At 36.4% G+C, this 22,864-nt stretch overlaps 1 protein-coding gene across 1 annotated transcript in view; it reads right to left on the minus strand.

Moving 5' to 3' along the window:
• Positions 1-22,864, minus strand: part of LOC106870267 (solute carrier family 35 member F6-like) — a 478,944-nt gene that overhangs the window by 13,433 nt on the left and 442,647 nt on the right. The window contains exon 6 of the mRNA XM_052969764.2: positions 18,693-18,848. Within this exon, the coding sequence (XP_052825724.1) occupies positions 18,693-18,848 (156 nt within the window). The remainder of the gene's footprint in view (positions 1-18,692; positions 18,849-22,864) is intronic.

Genomic DNA, 22,864 nt, shown 5'->3' on the forward strand with positions numbered 1-22,864 from the left:
CATCCCATAACACACTGTACATACTACTCCTACTACTACTGCTGCCGCTTTTATAAGCTTTCAAAACCATGCGTTGTTGATTTACTAGTGTTAATGAGTGATATACTGTTAACAAGCTGATGAAGGAGCTTCTATACTGTTCCTCAACTTGCTAGAAATAGTAGCCAAATCTCACTCAACTTACACCCTGCTGACACAAAAGGGAAAAGAAGATACTGTTACTGAGCTAATGTAGCAGCCCCTATGCCTCTATGCAGTCACTCCACTTGCTAGAAATAGTAGCCAAATCTCCCTTAAATCATATTCTGCTGTCTTAGAAGGGAAAAGATAGTGTTATCAAGCTAATGAAGGAGCCCCTATGCTTCTATGCAGTCACTCTACTTACTAGAAACAGTTGCCAATGTCCCTTAAATCACACTCTGCTGTCTTAAAATGATAAAAAAAAAGACACATTAGATCATGTTGTTCTGAATGCATAGTGTCTATAAAAAGATGTAGTGGTCAAAGTTTAAACACCATTGGCCATAAGCTTGGCCAATCTAGTATGGCTTTGAACTAAATAATAATAACAACTGTATTTATAATACTGCAGTAATAAAAGCATAATTTGTTAATAGATATCATTATCAGTAATTAGAAGTCATAAAGACAGATATCAACAGATACTTGACTGTGCATGTGTCGCTTGGAGGAATCTATGGTTATTACACTAATATTAATCTGTAGAAAGACAAATTGTACATTTAAGCATATAGGTGCAGGCATTGCAAACACATTGCTTTGACTTCAATACCACTGCATGTCCCCTTAGGCAAGTGACTTCTATTTTCTAATATAGATCTGAGTCAACCAAAGCCTTGTGAGTGAATTTATAATAATAATAATAATGAAATTATTGTGTTTAGTGCTCAGGTGCACTACAACTCATCAAAGGTGCATGTACAGTACATAAAATTATGTACAAATGTCAGGTAAGTGAACAGTGTATGAGTCATGATATACATGTGTTCATGTGTATAGTGGAGGGGAGATATCAGGTGTAGTGTTGGTGAATTTCAGGAAGCATGGAGGTTTTAAAGGATGCAATATCTTGGCAACTAACAACTGATGCAGGTAGTTTGTTCCATGCTTCAGCAACTCTGAGTGTGAAAAAATGTTTCCGAAAGTCATGGGAGCTGTGCTGTTTTCTGAATTTGGTAGATGGAAACTGAAAGAAGCCTATCTTGTGTGTGTGTTCTGTGTTTGTTCCATTATATTGCTTCACAATCAGTGTTGGTTTGTTTGCATCCTCATAACTTAGCAGTTCAACAAAAGGGGCCAATAGAATAAGTACCAAAACTTAAAAAAAAATAGCTACTGGGGTTAATTTGTTTGACTAAATCCTTCAAAGGGATACTCCAGAATAGCCACAGTCTAATAACTGAAACAAATAAGGGATAAAACATACAATTTGAATTTTTCCCCCTGTCTGAACTGATTTCATGTGCCCCATTTCAATATGGGGAATAAGTTTATGGTAGGGGAGCTGGTAAAATCATTAGCTCACTAAGCAAAATATGTAGGCGTATTTCATCTATCTTTACATTCTGAGTTCAAATCCCACTGAAGTCATCTTTGCCTTTAATCCTCTTCGGGTTGATAAAATAAGTACCATTTGGGTACTAGGGTCAATGTAATCAATTTATCCTCTCCCCAGAAATTTCTAGCCATGTGCCAAAATTTGAAACCAATATAGGGATTAAATTATTTTGTTGCTATTACCGGGATAAGCTGTATAATTTTCCTATCTAATAATGACCAGGCAGCTGATACTTTTATCTAGGGAGAGATTTGACTGCTTACCCTTAAGAAATTAGAGCTATGCATTAACCCTTAAAAGAGCTGGGGCTAAGATAAACATCATTGGTTTTCATTATTACAGCAATTCATTAAGACAGTAAGCTGGCAGAATCATTAGCACGCCAGCAAAATACTTAATTGTATTTTGCTTGTCTGAGTTCTGAGTTCAAATTCTGCCAGGGTCGACTTTGCCGTTCATCCTTTCGGGGTCGATAAATTAAGTACCAGTTGAGTACCGGGGTCGATGTAATCGACTATCTCCCCACACCACAAAATCCAAGCCTTGTGCCTATAGTAGAACGGATTATTGCAGCTCTTTCATCCAGCTCTTTATATTCCATGTTCAAATTCCACCAAGGTCCACTTTGCTTTTCATCCTTTTTGGGATCAATAAATGAAGTACAAACTGAACACTGGGGTCTATGTAATTGAGTATTCCCTTAAAATTACTGATCCTATACCAAGGCATGGCTATGTGGTAAGAAGCTTGCTTCCAAACCACATGGTTCTGAGTTCAGTCCAACTGCGTGGCACCTTCGACGAGTGTCTTCTACTATAGCCTCAGGCTGACCAAAGCCTTGTGAGTGGAATTGGTAGATGGAAACTGAAAGAAGCCTGTCATGTGTGTGTGTGTGTATTTGTGTTTGTGTTTGCCCTTCCACCATTGCTTGACAACCGATCTTGATGTGTTTATGTCCCACTAACTTAGCGGTTTGGCAAAAGGACTTGATAGAATAAGTACCAGGCTTACACAGAATAAGTCTAGGGGGTGATTTCTTCAACTAAAAGACGGTGCTCCAGCATAGCCACAGTCAAAATGACTGAAACAAGTAAAAGCATAAAAGTGTAAAGTGTAATTATTACTGCAATCTCTAAAGCGGAAAGTTGACAGAATCATTAGAGGATTGGAAAAAAAGAAGAATGTTTTGTGGAATTTCTTCAGCCTCTTTATATTCTGAGTTTGGACTCCAACCTGGTTGAATTTGCCTTTCATCTTTTTGGGGTCAGTAAGATAAAGTACCACTTAAGTACTGAAGCTGATATAATAAGCGTGCCTTCACTTCTAAATTTCAAGCTTTATACCTATATTAGAAACAGTTGTTACAAGTAATTCCCTATATTCATCATCCTCATCATCATCATCATTTAACGTCCGCTTTCCATGCTGGCATGGGTTGGACGATTTGACTGAGGACTGGCAAGCCAGAAGGCTGCACCAGGCTCCAATCTGATCTGGCAAAGTTTCTACAGCTGGATGTCCTTCCTAACGCCAACCACTCCGAGAGTGTAGTGGGTGCTTTTACATGCCACCGGCATGAGGGCCAATCTGGCGGTACTGGCAACAGGGTCAATCTGGCAGTACTGGCAACAGGCATGCTCAAATGGCATTTTTACATGCCACCTGCACAGGAATCAGTCCAGCGGCGCTGGCAATGACCTCGCTCGAATGTTTTGTTCACATGACACCGGCACAAGTACTCACAAAGCCAGCAATTTCAGGGTAGGAGCTAAGTTGATTAATTTGACCCCTATGCTCAACTAGTAATTATTTCATCAACTCCTAAAGGATTAAAGGCAGTTGACCCCAGCTGTGTTTGAACCCAGAACATAAAGACAATGCTTCTAAGAATTTTACCTGGTGTGCTAACGGTTCAGCCATCTCGTCACCTTAGTAATTCCCTATTTTAACCCATTAACTACCAATCTTTTTACTTCATGTCTTCTGACTTTGCCGGGTGTCTTGGGAGTTTAAATAATATATAGTATTTAAATTTTCTTCATATGTGAATTATTTTGGAAATTACGATAATTTTTTTCAGAAAGTCCCAAGTGGGGTCGCTGCAAAAAAAACATATTTATCCTTTTCTATTCAATTGCAATAATAAATATTTTTTTTTTAACTATAGAATCAAATGTGAATCTGTATGAAATATCAATGAATGATATAAATGGGAAATGCTAAAAAAAAAAAAAACATTTTCAAAACAAGTCAATATTTTGGTAGTTCAAAAATTGCGATTTATGACAAAATGTCTTCTAGAATTGGCCAGAGTTAATAATAACAAACTAACTGCTAAATATTGTTAAACGAGCCTCTGCAAATGCTATGTACATAAGCAATTCACTTTAAATACAATGAACAACCGGCAGATCCCTATATGGGACTCATGGCAAGCAATGGGTTAAAAAAAGTAATGGAAAGCAAAGAGGGGAAAAAAAAATCTTTTCATAGAACCTTTAACAATATAAACAACACTTCTGCTCACTCTTACTACTACTACTACTCTAAAACTACTACCACCATCACTACTAAAACTACCACTCCATCACTGCACCACTACTACTACTGCTCTACCATCTACTACTACTGTCACCACAACAACTACTACTACTACCACTACACTGCCGTCACCATCATCACAGCTACCACCACCACCATTACCGTCCCTGCCACCCAGCACCAGCACCACTGCTACTGCTGCTACTTCTACTACTACCATCACTGTTATTCAACTCTACTCTACTGCAACCACTATTTCTATTACCACTCTACCGTCACCGCTACCACCACAACCACCACCCCTGCCACCACAACTACTAACACTTCCACCACCACCACTACCAACATTACTACTACTACTACTACTACTACTACTGTCTTTGAAACACTAATGTTTCATACTTTCCTAGCATCACTATCCTTCCATTTTGTCAATCCAGGAAACCCCCAAAACTCTCCCACACACATGATTTGAAATAGCTGCAATATTTATTAACAGACTCTACTCAAATTTAATAGTAAATTACCAAAGCATCTCCAGAGATTCTAAATCAATAATTCTTACTCAACCATTTTTTCATTCATGCACCATTTTCTCTCCATATTTTAGAGCATCGTCCCCTCACTTTCCCCAAGATTATCTCAGTCAAAAGGTGCATTCCAAGCCATATGTGTATGATATTGAAAAATCTTTCTTTTTCTATATTGGTACAAACATAGCTGTGTGGTTAAGCAGTTTGTTTTGCCATCATGAGATCCAGGTTCAGCCCCACTGAATATACCTTGAGAATGTATCTTTTATATTCTGAGATTGTGAAGGAATTTAGTTTCTGAAAATGTCACACCAATACCCTTGCATCACACCACGCACACCACACCAATACCCTCGCATCACACCACGCACACACTACAACTGACCAACTACTTTCTTCCTTTCTCCCTTCCCCCATTTTCACACTACATACGTCAAGATCACCAGCAGTCTACCTCCCACACACAGCCCCTCGTTCCCGATCACCGTTTGTTATCTCCCCCTTTCTTAGCTCTCCTGAAATAAGAATTTCTAACTTCCGGTCAGTCATTGTTATGATCGGCCATTATTATGATTGACCGTTGACTGAACACTATTCAATTTTTTTTCTCCGTGTTTTTCTCCTTGTCTCCGTATTCTTTCTGTTGAAGAGCGTAGCTCGAAACGTCAAAGACTTTCCGTATTCCCGAGCGTCATACTAATATATACTTTTGTTATTTACACCACCTGTCCTCGTCTGTTGTTATTTTTTGTATATTCTCCCATATATATATATATATATATATATATATATATATATATATATATATATATGTATGTATGTATGTGTGTGTGTGTGTGTGTGTGTGTGTGTGTGTGTGTGTGTGTGGAGAGGTGGGTATGTAGTAAGAAGGTTGCTTCCCAACCACATGATTTTGGGTTCAGTCCCAATGCATGGCAACTTGGCCAAGTGTCTTCTGCTATAGCCTTGGGACAACCAAAGCCTTGTGAGTGGATTTGGAAGACAGAAACTGAAAGATGCCCGTCACACACACACTCATATATATATATATATATATATATATATATATATATATATATATATATATATATGTATATATATGTATATATATGTATATATCGTCATCATCATTCTTTAACGTCTGTTTTCCATGCTGGCATGGACTAGATGGGTTAACTAAGGTCTGGAGGGCTAGTGGTTGCACCAGGCTCCAATCTGATCTGGCAATGTTTCTACAGCTTACAGCTGGATGCCCTTCCTAACGCCATCACTATGAGAGTGTAGTGGGTACTTTTTACATGCCATCGATATAGGAGTCAGTCAGGTGGGCCTGGCATCAATCACGTTTGGATAGTGCTTTTTATAGACCATTGGCATGAGAGCCAGTCAGTGGGTACTGGCATCGGTCAAATTCGGATGGTGCTTTTTCGTGCCACCAGCACAGGAGCCAGTCAGGGGGTACTGGCATTGGCCATGTTTGAGTGGTGCTTTTTTGTGCTACCAGCACTGGAGCCAGTCAGGGGGCACTGGCCACAACTACAATATTGGTTTTACTTGACTCAACAGGTCTTCTCAAGTGTATCATATCACCTGATGCATCAGGGGTACTCTTAGCTGGACTGGACATGCATGGCTGTGATCTCAATTTAGTTGCCAGGTCAATCACAGCATATCTCCAAAGATTTCTGTCTCCTGTTATTGCCTCTGTGAGGCCCAGTGTTCAAAGGTCATGCTTCACCACCTCATTCCATGTCTTCCTGGGTCTGCCTCTTCCACAGATTCCTTCCACAAGCGTCCTCATCCATATGTAACACATACCAGCACAGTTTTGCACACCACATTTAATACTTCTTATGCCCAACTTTTCTCTTGGGGCACTTACACTCTGTTGTGTACACACAAGCCTACGCATGTCCTCAGCAGTCATGGTCTATGTTTCACTGCCGTGTAGCATGGTAGTTCACACACATGCATCATACAGATTTAATTTTATTGGAAGTCGATCCAATGTAAGTAGTATTTATGTTATCATTATTACTACAGTTATTATCCTTCAAAATCACTAAACATTTATATACTACGCCCGGGTGGCCCAACATATGAATTCTTTTAAGAACAGAAATTTAACGAACTCTACGGGCGTTAGTAAATACATTTGGGAACTTAAATCAAAAAGAATAGAATACGAGTTAAAATGGGAAATAGTTTACAAGGCTAAATCATATAGGATAGGGAATAAATTCTGCTTATTATGTACTAACGAATTTAATGAGATATTATTAGCTAATAAAAAATTAGTTAACTCCCACGATGAACGTAATATTAAATGCAGACATAAATTAAATTACTTATATAACAAGTTTAGATAACTAATTTATTTATTTAAACCTAGGATTAGGTACCAACTTATAGTTATGATCAGTAGCGTAAAATACATCAAATTAGCTTTAGAATACACTTTAATCATCACAACATTATACAAAATTGGAACATATAACTACCTTTACTTTAAGTATTCATCGATAATATGAGCAGTCTTTTACAATGTTTCATAACATTATTTAAGTAATATATAACTTTCGTATTTGGTATAGTTAGTATTCTGCGTAAATCTGAGAGTTTTAAGTATTTTAGTATTATTAATCTTCAATAAACTTTTTATTTTAGGTATATTTTCTTTTTCGATATTTCCGTTATTATTTTAGTAATTATAATACGTATTTACCTCTGGTAATGGACGCCATGTTTATCACGTGACTTTTCAGTATTAATTTTCATAGCGTTATTTACGTAATATAGAATTTTCGTATTTGGTATAGTTAGTATTCTGCGTAAATCTGAGAGTTTTAAGTATTTCAGTATTTTTAATCCTCAAGAAACTTTTTATTTCAGGTAGATTTTCTTTTTCGCTATTTTCGTTATTATCTTAGTAATTATAATACGCATGTACTTCTGGGTAATAGACGCCATATTTATCACGTGACCTTTTAGTATAAATTCTATAGCGAAGACAGACAGACAGTCAGGCAGGCTGTCCTATTTAGTGTGTTATCCTGTGGGCTGGTTGAATAGTACCCAGTTACATTGATACAACCGAAAACAGGTAAGGGTTGGTAATAGGAAGAGCATCCAACTGAAGAATCCTGTCTCAAGCAAGTCCTTATCAAACCCATGCTCACAAGAAAAAGCAGAAGATAAATGATCGAATGAATGAAGTTATTTAGATTCTTTTTCTAAAATGAAGTGTTACAAATTGCATCGCAATAGAAAATGAGAATAAATTTTAAAATTTGCGAAAAAGCAGTTTTTTTTTTATATTCATAACTAATTACTTCACAGACTAAAGTTAATGAAGCATACTTCAATTAAAAAAGAAGTAGAATGCCAGTGTATCGTAATTATTTTAAACAAATGAAAATTAGTCAATGAGGAACCTGTGACATTTTGTTTATTTGGTTTTTTATGGTTGGGGTCGTATATTTGTAGTTTTTTTTCTTCTTTTATTCTCAATTCTATGATATGAAGAGGGGATACTTGAAAGGGAACAATGCAGACCATTCTTTACTTCCTATTTATTTCATGTCTTTATTTTCATTTGCAACAGAGTTGAAAACCTTGTCTCACAAACATATGTTGATACATTTAGAATCAATATATATCTATAGCACTTTCTGAAACTTTTGAATAAGAATGATACATCATAGGCTAAAATTCTGTAATTGGTATTTCATTGGACATATCTCTTGCTCCTGGCTAATTCTTCTGGTCCATAAATTCATCTTAGCAATCACCAATAAATCTTTCCGCTGACAATTTAAATGGATTTCACATTAAACCCATCTCTTCCTCATTGAATTCAGGAAGAAATTGTCTGGATTCATTTTGTAGTCTGTCAATTGCTGCAAATTCTCAAAGTTCTTGGTGTTCGGTATCAACCACAAGATTTGGTGAGGGTTTTGATTCCATTGCTAGTTTCAGTCATTTGACTGCGGCCATGCTGGAGCACCGCCTTTAGTTAAAAAATCAACCCCAGGACTTGTTCTTCGTAAGTCTAGTACACATTCTATCAGTTTCTTTTGCTAAACTGCTAAGTTACAGGGAAGTAAACACACCAACATCAGTTATCAAGTGATGGTGGGGGACAAACTCATATACATACATACATATATATATATATATATATATTAAAATGTTAGAGAATTAAAAAATCCGAACTTGCAAGGAAATACAATTTGATAACAAATTGAGTTATGTATTGAAAAATATTTTAATAATTTAGAGAAGAACCACCATGGTGCAACTCGCACGAAGAAGGAGATCAGACACCATCAAGAAAAGTGTACTATACAAAACTAGTTTAAAAATCTAAAAAAATCTAAGGGAGAATTTATAATACATACAATATATGAAATATTGGACTAAGAATTAAAAATAACAGTGGGAAATATCTGATCAATCTACAATGAATCGAACAAGATAGATACCACCTAATATGAGGACACTCTTCAGGTCAGGTAACTTCAAAAACGTATCTTAAATTTTAAAATGCATAAAATAAGAAAAGTATAAAAATCTGTCCGTTTAAGCAACATTTAGTACAAAGGAAATTGTCAAGGTTTTATAATAAAACACATCAAATAGCAATAAATATCTGTCAAATTTAAGGCATAAAACGTCAATTGGGGAGATAATACCTGTAGATAAGGTAAAGGGAAACATATACAGCGAAAGTGTGATTAGCTAGTAAAGGGGAAAAATCGTGCAAGAATATAAGGAAAAGAGCAACATCACTTAACTTAACGAGGAAACTTGGCTGAATGAGGTACTATCCAAAAGCAAAGAAATATATGGTGTAGAAGGAGAAGAGGGAAGAAAAACTAAGAAAAAATGATGATAAGGTAAGTGCGTAGACCTGGAATCGAACGATATTATGCTGCTATGTGAAAGAGTAGAAGAAAAAATAATCAAATAAGTGATGGGCGCAAACATGTAAAAGTAATTAAGGCTACATAAAATATACAAAACTAAAAAAGACAAAAGTTGAAGGAAGGTAGTACTACGGTGGACTTATAAACAACTCTGAGTAGAAAATAAATATTAACTCGAACCACGTGTAATCAGGACCTACGTACTAGCATGACTAATTACTGCTAGGGATTTAAACATTAAGTATAATAAGACTAAAGTTAACGTATATCTATTAACCAGCAGAGTAATAATCACAAGGCTATCGTAACTAACTGCCTGGACTTATACCCTATTATGAGGTCATAACCAAGTAGATAATATAAAAAAATTGAGTTTATGTCTGCATTTAATTTTTCGTTCATTTTTCTATTATTAGTGAATAGTATCTCCTTAAACTCGTTAGTGCATAAGGAGCAGAATTTACTGCCTTTTCGGTAAGATTTAGCCTTACAAACTATTTCCCATTTTAAATTGTACGTAATTCCTTTTGATTTAAGGTGCCATATGTATTTGCTAAGGCCAGTGGAATTAGTTAATATATACGACGGGCTACTTTCAGTTACCATCTACCAAATCCACAAGGTTTTGGTCGGCCTGAGCTATAGTAGAAGACACTTGCTCAATGTGCCAAGCAGTGGAATTAAACCCAGAACCATGTGGCTGGGAAGCAAACTTCTTACTGCACAGCCATGCCTGATGTAATCAATGAATTTTATGTTTGTATTCCTTCTTGGCATCTGAAGATTCTGAATATTCGATTGATTAAGAATATCAATCAAATAGGCAAGGTGAATGATCTATTCCTCACCATTCAACCAAGAAAACGATTCCATCTTATGAAGAATTTAAAAACAAGTTCATTTCAAAGCTCAAAAACGTTTTTTTCAATTACATCTCCACTTTAAAAATCTTCAAACATTTTGTGTAAAACTCAAGCAGTTGTTGACTATGTCAAAAGGTAAGTGGCTGAGAAGCTGAGGTCTCCCTCTTCGTTGAAATTCTTTTTCTGAAATGTTTAATCTAAAACCTTCTGTGATGGAACTGGAAGAAATTTTGAGGTCAGTACTTGAGGGAACATACAATGATTGTCTTTCACTTTGGAAGTTCAAACATCAGTTTTGTTGCAAATATCATTGGTGTTCCATCTGTGATACATCCACGAACATTATCCCACAAATAATATTCAGGTCAAATTTAAGATAAAAACCGTTTCCAAAATATCTGAGGTCTTTGGTAGCTCTTTCAAGACGTAAGCAAAAGAACAGCCCCTCTTTAAATAACCCTGAGTGAACCTATCTTACAATCATTAACCTGGGAAACATAAAGCTATACAAACGAATTCAAGTTGAACTGCAAATAAGACAAATGCAGCTATGTTGATCTCCTGTACAAATTGTTTCTAAATATCAATAGTCTTAGAATTGATTCTTCTTTGAACAGTATGGCTTGGAGAGTGAAACTTCTGCAGTTCTTAATTTCAATTTATTTTCTATTACAATTTCAGCTATTTTGAAAACAAAAGGCTTGACCAAAGTTTTTCCTGTTGTTTCTTTTTGTTTTTCTGCTTTCCATGTTTTTTTTTCTTTCTTTTCCTTTTTTTTTCTCTTCCATCTCTAGTGTAATGGCACAAAAACCTTCAATAATCCTTCCATTACTTTCTTGAAATAACCTAGGTGAATCTAACGTCTTTCTAAAAGCATTCTCATAACACTGAAAAAAAAACAACTTTTGTCCTTGTCTTTCTGTTGATGATGAAGATTCTGTAAATTTTCCTTTAACTTTGTTGGTTTCACAGAATTATTTGACAAAGTTCATTACAAAATGCATTTTAAGGCTTTTCTTCATCTTCTATGATGATAAGTACGAATCCATATTAAATATCTGAATCAATGTCTACTCTATTTCTGACACGCACGATGGTTCAAAATTCAGTAAATAGAAAACCAAGAATAAATCAAAGAAAACTATGAATGGCATATCTCCACAGATCAAAAATTGAAATAGTAATCTTTTATTAAATTAATCTGAAATTTTATAAATATAAACCATGTTAAATGTTGCTGTTGTTGGCACTCCGTCGCTTATGACATCGAGGGTTCCAGTTGATCCGATCAACGGAACAGCCTGCTCGTGAAATTAACGTGCAAGTGGCTGAGCACTCCACAGACACGTAGTTCTCGGGGATATTCAGCGTGACACAGAGTGACAAGGCTGACCTTTGAATTACAGGTGCAACAGAAACAGGAAGAAAGAGTAAGAGAAAGTTGTGGTGAAAGAGTACAGCAGGGTTCGCCACCATCCCCTGCCGGAGCCTCATGGAGCTTTAGGTGTTTTCGCTCAACAAACACTCACAACACCCGGTCTGGGAATCGAAACCGCGATCCTATGACCGTGAGTCCGCTGCCCTAACCACTGGGCCATTGTGCCTCAAATGTTAAATGTTATAGAATAAATAAAACAAACTACAGTTCTATGGAAGTACATAAATCTACAGAACACTGCATTGTATTAAATAGTGCTAGCTCCCTCCCTGAAACCCCATCAGGAGTGGAATCCATTCTGTTTGAGAACTCCCAGTTTAAATGACTTGAAATCATTTTAGTCCACTCTGACTTTTTCTTAAGATACCTTGCTAAGATATTTGATCATGTATGAAAAGACTAGAGCATAAATTTCAATACAGCAGAATGGAATAGGAAGTGTGATCTTGGACCAGTCTAAAAGACATCACGGTTGAATGATGAATGCTCTGACTGTTATGCATTCGATTGGCTAACATCTGAGCTTTAAGTCAGCTCAAACAAAACTAGCTGATCAAGGCTAATCAATAAAGAAAACAACAACAAAAATCAATGACAACAACCAGAACAAGTACGATAACACCAAAAATATTTTTCCACAGACAGCAGAGTGATTAAGAAATTATTACTTATTCTATAACTGCTTATGAAATTCTCAGTTCATTTATCAAATTAAATGGTGAGGAAATTTACACCTGGCTTAACTTAATGAATGGCTGACAAGCTAATATCTTAAATAGATTTTTGTAATCATTCTTGTAAATTGCACATTCTAATTAAGAATAAGATGTTTGTCCAAGCTATGCAAAATGCACAAATTTGAATAAATTATTACAATCATCAAACAAACAATATAATTATGACTTTGATCACAAGATTTCTTTTTTGGTTTTGGCAAATCTAACTTACCAGTGAAACACATAATAAAACAGGAGTCTTACACTAAGACATCTAAAATAAATATGAGATGTACCCTCTGTCCACCACCACCACTACCACCATCCTCACTACTGTCTCTGCTATTACCATCACCACCACCACTTCCACCAACTTCAATACCACCATCATCCTGACCACTGTTATTGTGATCCCCACCATTACCAGTGCCACCACCACCATTAAGTCACCATTCACCACTGGTACAATTATCACTACCATCTACCTTACCACTACCTCTCCTAACCATTACTATGCCCACTACCACTACCAGAGCCATCAAACTATCAAAGGCTCTATGTAGTTGCTTGACCAGCTAGAAATAGCAGCTTACTTTTAATAGTAACATTTTTTTAAAAAACCATTGACCAATGTAGTTCTAGGTAGATTATGTCAGAAAAACATCCTTTGGGATGATCATGGCTGGAAAGCCTTTGAACATAGATCTGCTTGATTTAGGATGACTCGGAGTTAAATAACAACTTCTATATCACCAAAATTATGATGTGACTTGATGAAAATTTGCTTCTGAAACCAAATGCTTGACTGGTTCCTTATTTTATTGACCCAGAATGGATTAAAAGCAAGGTTGATGTTGGCAGGATTTGAACACAGGATATAAGGAATTGGAACAAATATCACATCTTTGTGAAGATGTGAATTCAGATGCGATGTATTTGCAAAGTTATAGGGAAATGTAAACACGTGTGCTTATAGACACATGCATTTATGCATGCACATACATACATACATATATATATATATATATATTTGTGTCTTATGATATTTAAAAGAGGAGGGTAGGCTATACATAATTAAATGGAAGCTTCTAGAACAACTGGAACCATACTTCAACAGGAGCAAAGGGTGTAAGCTTCACTTGGCTGAGAGAGGAAGGATCCTGAAAACTCACTTGATCCATGGACTTTTTTAAACTCCAGAAAAGAAGTGTTCAGTCATGCCCACATCATAGAAAATTCCTGTTTCAAACATGAAATTCCCCATTTGTCAAATAGCTACCAGCTTTGAAAACTGTTATGGACAAGGCTAGAACCAATGTAACAGGAATAACCCTACCTTGCTTGAAAGCTTACCAGTAGAATTTCATTCCAGGAATTTTTTGTTTACAAAATTAAAGTGACCATGATGTTATGTGTCTCTGGTCATTTAAGCCTGATAAATCACCTATACAGTTAAGTGCTTTGAGAATGAAATGGATTTTTTTTTTACTAGCTTTGTAAACAACTGTTTTGGGAACTTATTGTATTGTTTCTGTTTATACTGTTGCCCACCACTCTTCTTCCACTCTTACTTTTCCAACCCTTGTGGGCAAAATATCCTTAAGTGGCTCTTTCTCCCACATGTCTAGTATCTAGGCTTTCTGCTCAACACCCCTGGTCCAACTGCATGTGCTTATGCCCCCACAGAAGAATAGAATTCCAAGATAACCTTGTGGTTTTTGTGTGAGTATACCCAAGCAGATGCTACATGACAACATGTTGTTGTGCATGTCATCTCTGCACTCACTGCCTTTCACAAAAACAACAACAAGCCAATGACTCAGATTATAGACTCCGAGTTGTGTTTCCCCCAATTACCACATCACCAACCTATAGGCAGATGTGCTGGACACCAGCTCTACTCATAACTTCAATTGGTTTTCAGTTTTAAAGACCAGGCTTCCATACACCCTGTTCTGGTTGATGGTGTACACATCATACATTCCATTCACTAGGGTTCCTTTGAAACGCTCGCTTAAGAACATATAAAACCCTATCTCTATTTTTTTTTTTTAAAAAGCTATGTCACTTTCCTCCTTGCAAGGAGCTACAGTCTCTTGGACATATTTCTCCACATTTTCTTAGTTATTTTTTTCTGAGAGCTGATATTTTCAATATTTCTTTTTGACCTCAGCGGTGAGTTGGCAAAATTATTACTGCACCAGAAAAAATGTTTAGTTACATCTCTTCCAACTTTATGTTCTGAGTTCAAAAGGTACTGGAGCCAACTTTGCCTTTCATCCTTTTGGAGGTCAATGAAATAAGTACCAGTTAGACATGGGGGGGTCGATATAATTGACTTACACCCCACCCACTAAAACTAGTGGCCTTGTGCTGAGATTTGAAACTAATATTTCGTTTTGATTTGTAACATTTGAAAACAATAAATTTCAATTTCTGAGTATTTATTTCTGTTTTCAAATTTTACATTTTCCTCACTTGTGCTTACTGAAGTGGGAATGTATGAGTTTATAAACAAGTCTGCTTATGAAATTGTCATTGCCCTTCGCTAATTTCTTTTTTTCTTCTTTTTTCCAAACTGCGTTTTTGTTCTCAAGATTTTCTTTGGGGGCATATTCATTGCTATTATGTTTAATGATTAGAACTCCTTCTTCTTCCAGCTCTCCCCAATAGAAGCCTCATTAAATTATGAGCAAACAAAAGCATCAATATACTATATAAAAATATATAAAAGTGTCCAAGGACGAGTCTTAATTTTTTCCTCCAGTAAGTAACAAGGGGGAAAACATTCAAACATTCTTCTTTAAAGGGGGAAAAAAAAGAAAATGTAGTGTCCATCAAGTAAACTGCAGCAAATTCAACTTTCTCTTAGGACATGATAAAGACATCCTCTCATAATAAACAACAATAATAATAATAGTAATAATAATAATGATAAACTATGCATCAAAAATATAAAAAGAAGCAATACAACAATCAAAGTTTAAATTTAAAATAATGTAAGAAAAATGTTATATGTAAGATGTAAAACATTGTCATTGCATTGAAATATTATCATCATGTCTTGAGGTAAGAATGGTTAAGGAAAAAAAAGATGTTTTTACTTTCTAACTATTCTTAAGATTTTTTTTATTGTTATTAAAAAATGTATAGAAGATAAGAAAAAAAGAAGAAAAATGAGTAAGAAGAAAAAAAAATTTAGAAAAAATACTAAATACCAGAATAGGAGTAAAATTTGACAGCATAAAAAAAAGGAAGATGGATAGAAGAAGATGAAGGAAAAGAAAGTTCCAGAACAATAGAAAGAATTGCTAAATAACATTAATTTTAATTTTTCTTCCTCTGGTTTTCTATTGTTTTTCTCTTTCTTTACTCTCACACTTTTACTTCATTTTTGTTCTTTACTTTTCTATTTCTCCTACTTTACTTTTGTGTTTTTTTTCTTTCTTCCTATTTCTCCTACCTTTCTTTTGTTTTCTCCTCCTCCTCCCGTTACTCTGTCTTTTTCATTTTCTTTCTTATTTTGTTCTAATTCTCTACTACTACTAACACCTCTTCTTCTTCTCCTCCTCCTCCTCCTCCTCCTCCCTCTCCTCCTCCCTCGCCTCCTCCTCCTCCCTCTTCTTCTTCCATAATGTTTTACTGATCTTCTAAACAGACTACCCAACACTTGCAAATGGAATTGAACCTGCTAATATAGGCCAACAAAACACTGGTCATCTGTAAACTGTTGTAGTGGCTCTTGTTCTACTTAAGTACTGATATGGATCACTCTTTGGTGCTCATTTAGTTCTCAAAATCTGAGTGTGCTCAGCTTCTGAGAACTTCTGACACTTCTTCATACAGCTGACCTCATCCATACACAACACTTGACCATACCAGTACAGTTGTCTCTCTTGCACACCACATCTGATACTTCTTATCTCCAACTTCTCTCTCAGGGTGCTTACACTCTGTCATGTATGCACACTGACATTACACATCCAGCGGAGCATACTAGTTTCATTTCTTGCAAGCTTACACATGTCCTCAGCAGTCACAGCCCATGTTTCACTGCCATGTAGCATGGCTGTTCACACACATGCATCATAGAGTCTACCTTTCACTCTGAGCGAGAGGCCCTTTGTTACCAGCAGCAGTAGGAGCTCTCTGAACAGTTACACTCTCAGAGCATCCAACCCTGCTACTGACTTGATCACGGAGGTAATGGAAGCTATGAACTACTTCTAGTTTTTCCTCCTGGCATGTGACAAAAGCTGTTTTCTGCATATTTTTAGTGTTTATTGCCCCTGTACATTTGCCACACACAAAAAAATCTTCCCAGTTAGCTTTCCTTTGATATTGCTGCACCCCTTATGTGTCCATAGCTTACACTGAGTATATCTTAGGGAGTTTCTGCCTACGCCTTTTCTGCAGATTGAGCAGGGCCAACTACCTGAAGGGATCTGTAATTTGTCTACCTTCCTACTTACTAAGACTTTGGATTTTGCTAGATTGACACTAAGGCCCTTCGATTCTAATTCTTGCTGTCACATCTGAAACTTCTCCTCTAATTCTGATAGTGACTCAGCTATTAGAGCAAGGTCGTCAGCATTGAGGAGCTCCCAGGGGCATGAATGCCTTTGTTATTGCCTGGAGGACTGTGATGAATAAGAGGGGGCTGAAGACTGATCCTAGGTGAACCCCCACCCAGAATTCTTTACTATACACATTACCAACCCTCACCTTACTGACAGCATCTCTGTACATGGCTTGTACAGCTCTCACTAACTACTCATCTATCCCTAGTTTTTGCATTGACCACCAGGCAAGGGAACAGGGGACCCTGTCAAACACTTTCTTCATGTCAATGTAAGTCAAGTATATTCATATGCATATATGTGTGTGTGTGTGTGTGTGTGTGTGTGTGTATACATGATGGGCTTCTTTCAGTTTCCATCTATCAAATCTACTCACAAGGCTTTGGTTGGCCCGAGGCTAGAGTAGAAGACACTTGCCCAAGGTGCCACACAGTGAGACTGAACTTGGAACCATGTGGTTGGGAAGCAAGCTTCTTACCACACAATTACATCTGCACCTATATATTTATATATCTATATATATATATATATATATATATATATATATATCATGTGATTGACCAGACTATTGGATGTTGTTATGCATCACTGGTCACAATGTGCTTTGCATTGTTTCAGCTTTTGAATGACACCACCCACTGGTTACACAAGCTGGCCAACACTCCCACTTATGACTGAGTGGACTGGACCAACATAGAATGAAGTGTTTTGCTCATGAACCCGATGTGCTCACCTGGTCTGGGAATCAAACACATGATCTGGTGATTGCAAGGGCAATACCCTGACCACTGAGCCATGAACCTTCACATTTACACATGTTGCTTTAAGATACATGGCGTAATTTATAAAAATGTCTGCTCAAGTATCATAATAGCATGAAACTATTAGGAGTTCTTTCAGTTGTGTATTTAATTTGATATGTGTGTGTCTGTGTCTGTGTATTTATGTATCTGTGTATGTATATGTACGTATGAATATGTATGAATATACACATATGTATACATATATATGTATGTGTATGTGTTGGTGTGTGTATGTGTATATATATATATATATGTAGATATATACATATATATATATGTATGTACATGCACACACATACATGCACACACACACACGTTAAAATTCATTCTGTTACTAGTAAAGAGTAATTCCATTAGTAAATGTTTTGTTGATATTTTGAAGCATACTTTAAAACAGTTTAAAATCATATCCTTATTTAAGTATGCACACACACACACACACACACACACGCACACTCATAAATACATACATATCTATGTAGGCGTATGCATATATATGTGTATATACGTATACATGAGTGTGCTTATATACTAATATATGTGTGCATGCATGTGTATGTACATATGTTTGTACTCTTACATCCTTATATGTAAGGAGAGAGAGAAGGAAAATGAGTTAGAGTAAAAATAATGCAACTTTCAGAAAAAGAAAGAAGGAAAAAAAATTTTAAGAATTCAAAAAAAAAACGAAAAAGAAAAAGAGATTCTTACCAAGAACAGATAAAGATATTCGCCAGGAGGAACCGATCTGTTTCATGGCATCTAAGGCATCTTCAAGTCTGTGAGAAGGCAAGTTGCTGAAATTATTGGCTCTGAAGTTGTAGAAACCGACTAGCATTCCAATAGCCATCATGGTACCAAACAACCCTGAAGGAAAGAGCAAATATATATATGTGTGTATATATGTATATCATCATCAGCATTACACACACACACATATATACACACATACACATATACATACATACACACAGATATATGTATATGTAAATATATGTATGTGTAAGTATATGTCTGTATATATACGCACCTGTGTATGCATGAGTGTGTATTCAGGTATGTACTAAATCAATAATATAGAACATAGAAATGACATCACAGAGGCATTGATTAATAGAAAATGGAGAGGGATAGGTGGAGGTGGTCACGATAGAGAGGGTAGTGATAGGACTGCTGCTATAATTGTTACAATTATTCAAAAAGTGCTTTTTTTTTTCCTTTTAATACATTGTGGAGATTTTACTGGGATTTTTCAACTACTTTTAGGACATCAAACGATCATGTAGAGGTTCCATTATTAGCTGAAATTAAGGTGGCAAGCTGGTAGAATCGTTAGCACAGTGGATGAAATGCTTAGTGGTATTTCACCTGTCGCTACATTCTGAGTTCAAATTCCACCAAGGTTGACATCCTTTTGGAGGTTGAAAAAATTAAGTACCAGTGAAACACTGGGGTCGATGTAATCAACTTACCCCCTCCCCCAAAATTTCAGGCTTTATGTCTGTAGTAGAAAGGATTATTAGCTGAAATCTTTTTCATTGTTGTTGTTGTTATTGCATAGACCCAATTAAACACTGATAAACCAGATGTCATTAAAGGCAGTCCAGTTGTAACTTTCTTGTCTTAATACCTATTGAGGCTAATATTTTCTGTAACTCAGTGGTTGAAGACCGGCAGTTACAGGGGTTGAAGATCAGTGAAATAAAAAAAAAAGATCCTTCTCTGGAAAACAGGGGTTGGTAATAAGAAGGACATCCAACTGTAGAATATCAGGTTTTGGTGGATGTTGCTGTTTAATATTATTTCACCACTAAGGTGGCAAGCTGGCAGAAACGTTAGCATGCCGGGCGAAATGCTTAACAGTATTTCATCTGTCTTTACTTTCTGAGTTCAAATTCCACCGAAGTTGACTTTGCCATTCATCCTTTCATGGTCAATAAATTAAGTACCAGTTGCGTACTGAGGTCGATTTAATCGACTGCCCCCCCCCCCCCCAAAAAAAAATAATAATTTCGGGCCTTGTGCCTAGAGTAGAAAAGAATATTATTTCACCACTAACGGACAGAACTATCACCAAAGATGTTCTGGCTGTGACCTCTCCAATTTTAATACATGCTAGTGGTGCCCCAACATGGCCACAGCCTTAGGGTTGAAATGAATAAAAGAATATACCTGGGACTACACTGTCTAATGTGTCCTTCATTTTTAAGATTATAGGGTGTGGTAATTTCTAGCAGATTGAGCAGTTATCTAGAAATTCTATCATTAGCTTGTTTCTGATGGTCTCTTTTGTTAACACCAGGCAGAGAGTCCAGACATCCTAGTTTTCTGGGATTCATCCTAGTTTTCAAACAACAGTCCCAGCATCCCAAAAGATTACATCAAGATAGTCATTTGTCCCAGTTTTGTATTCATATTTTCATTTCAAAAATAATTTTTCCGATTTATTTTTATGAAAGTGTTTTTAAAAAGTTTTTGCACACTACAAATCTTTCACTTTTGAGAATGTACAGCTTCATTTTAAAATTTGTTTAATCACTTTCTGTTAAAGTATAAACTCATGTGTTTTGAAAATATTCACTTCACCTTAGTTTTTATTATGCCTACAGAGGGCTGGAATTTGAACATAGCGAGGTTGGGTTCCAGTAGCGTAATTAGGGGGTGGGGTAAGGGGGCACGTGCCCTAGGCGCTGATTGAAGGGGGCGCCTCATCAAAAGCAAGAAAGATGAGACTTTTTTTTTTTATTACATCTCATTTCATACATTAGGTTTTTTAATGTTTCAATCAAGGAAGATGGTGCATTAAATTGTTAAGATAAGGAAGGAGGTTTCATAAAAATAAACATTCAAATGATATATTTTAAATTACAGGCTATAGCGAGCCGGCAGGTAAACGAACCCAGGTAAAGTAGTTATTCCTAAAATATTGCTTTAAAACATTACTCATTTACTTGTTTCAGTCATTTCACTGTGGCCATGCTGGAGCACCTCCTTTAGTCGAGCTAATCGACCCCAGGGCTTATTCTTTGTAAGCCTAGTACTTATTCTATCAGTCTCTTTTGCCAAACCACTAAGTAACGGGGACATATATATATATATATATATATGTATATATATATATATATATATATATATATATATATGTATGTGTGTGTATGTTTGTGTGTCTGTATTTGTCCCCCATGATCACTTGACAACCAATGCTGGTGTGTTTATGTCCCCGTTACTTAGTGGTTTGGCAAAAGAGACTGATACAATAAGTACTAGGCTTACAAAGAATAAGCCCTGGGGTCGATTAGCTCGACTAAAGGAGGTGCTCCAGCATGGCCACAGTGAAATGACTGAAACAAGTAAATGAGTAATGTTTTAAAGCAATATTTTAGGAATAACTACTTTACCTGGGTTCGTTTACCTGCCGGTTCGCTACAGCCCGTAATTCAAAATATATCATTTGAATGTTTATTTTTATGAAACCTCCTTATCTTAACAATTTAATGCACCATCTTCCTTGATTATATATACAACGGGCGTCTTTAAGCTTCTGTCTACCAAATCCACTCACAAGGCTTTGGTCGGCCTGAGGCTATAGTAGAAGATACTTGCCTAAGGTGCCACGCAGTGGGACTGAACCCGGAACCATGTGGTTCATGAGCAAGCTACTTTATTTCATAAATATTTGCCATAAAGGCATTACAAAGAGGGGACGAACAAGGACAGACAAACATTAAAGGGGTGAAGTAGCTGTATCAATTAAATATTTACAATTTTAAATGTACAATAATAATTTCATTATATTTACAATGTTCGCTTAAAGCATTGCTCATTACAGATGCAATTTGTAATGGCTTTCCTGAAGGATAGGCGTCCGACCACCAGAGTAGACCCCTTGCTTTTTCTTTTCCTTGTTTTTGGCTTCCACTTACCTGGTGCCAAACACTCCCAGCTTCCTCGCCACGGGGAGGAAGCTACTTACCACACAACCACTCCTATGCCTTAATTACTTAATTACATTAATTACTTGTAACAAATAAGTACTATATAATATTGTGGATTTTGTAATTGGGGTGCATTTTTGCAGCTTGCCCCGGGCGTGGTTTACCGTAACTATGCCAAAAATGAATTTGCCCAGTCAGCAACCTGCAATTTCAGCTGAGTTGTACCTTGATGATATTCATCAATCAATAAATCGTATTTGCCAATTATTTAGTGAATTTTTGTGCTGTTATAAATAATGACTATTCCTTTGTTGCCAGAGAATTCAATTAAATGAATTTAATGAAACAAATACAGCCTCTTGCTTGTCTAGCAAACTTTGTCATTCAGCTGCTATTTCTTGCCTGCTAACATTGCAACATCAACTTTACATTTCATGTAGCCACATTGACTTCGGGTTCAATCCCACTACATGGCACCAGTGGTTCAAAATCTTGTGAGTGTATTTCATAGCTGAAAACATGTGGAAGTTACTCTTTCAGCACGCACACACATGTAGTATAAAATTAATGTGGGTAGCTAGGCACAATATAAACCATATAGGCAAAATTTATTCATCTCTAATTGTAACTGTATGTGCTAGAAGCACACATATTGCTAGAAATAAGAGTTAAACCACTCACAGCTGCATAAAAGCACATTTACATATATACTGACAGGGTATAGATAACTGCCCCATGAGTGAAGCAAAACTAGAACATTGGAAGGTACAGTTTCATCCTGATGGGAATTGTCAACAGTGTGCCTCATATCAGAGATATTGGTATCCAAAAGACCCAAGATGGCAGGTAAGGCCATGTATGTGCTATGGGAGGACTGTAGTTAGACTCTCGGTTTGATAATAATTTGAGTGAGGAGTCTAATGCGAGTCGTGTGTAAGCATGTATATG

This window comes from Octopus bimaculoides, chromosome 7, assembly GCF_046866305.1.
Source record: "Octopus bimaculoides isolate indiv1 chromosome 7, ASM4686630v1, whole genome shotgun sequence".
Lineage (NCBI taxonomy): Eukaryota > Metazoa > Mollusca > Cephalopoda > Octopoda > Octopodidae > Octopus > Octopus bimaculoides.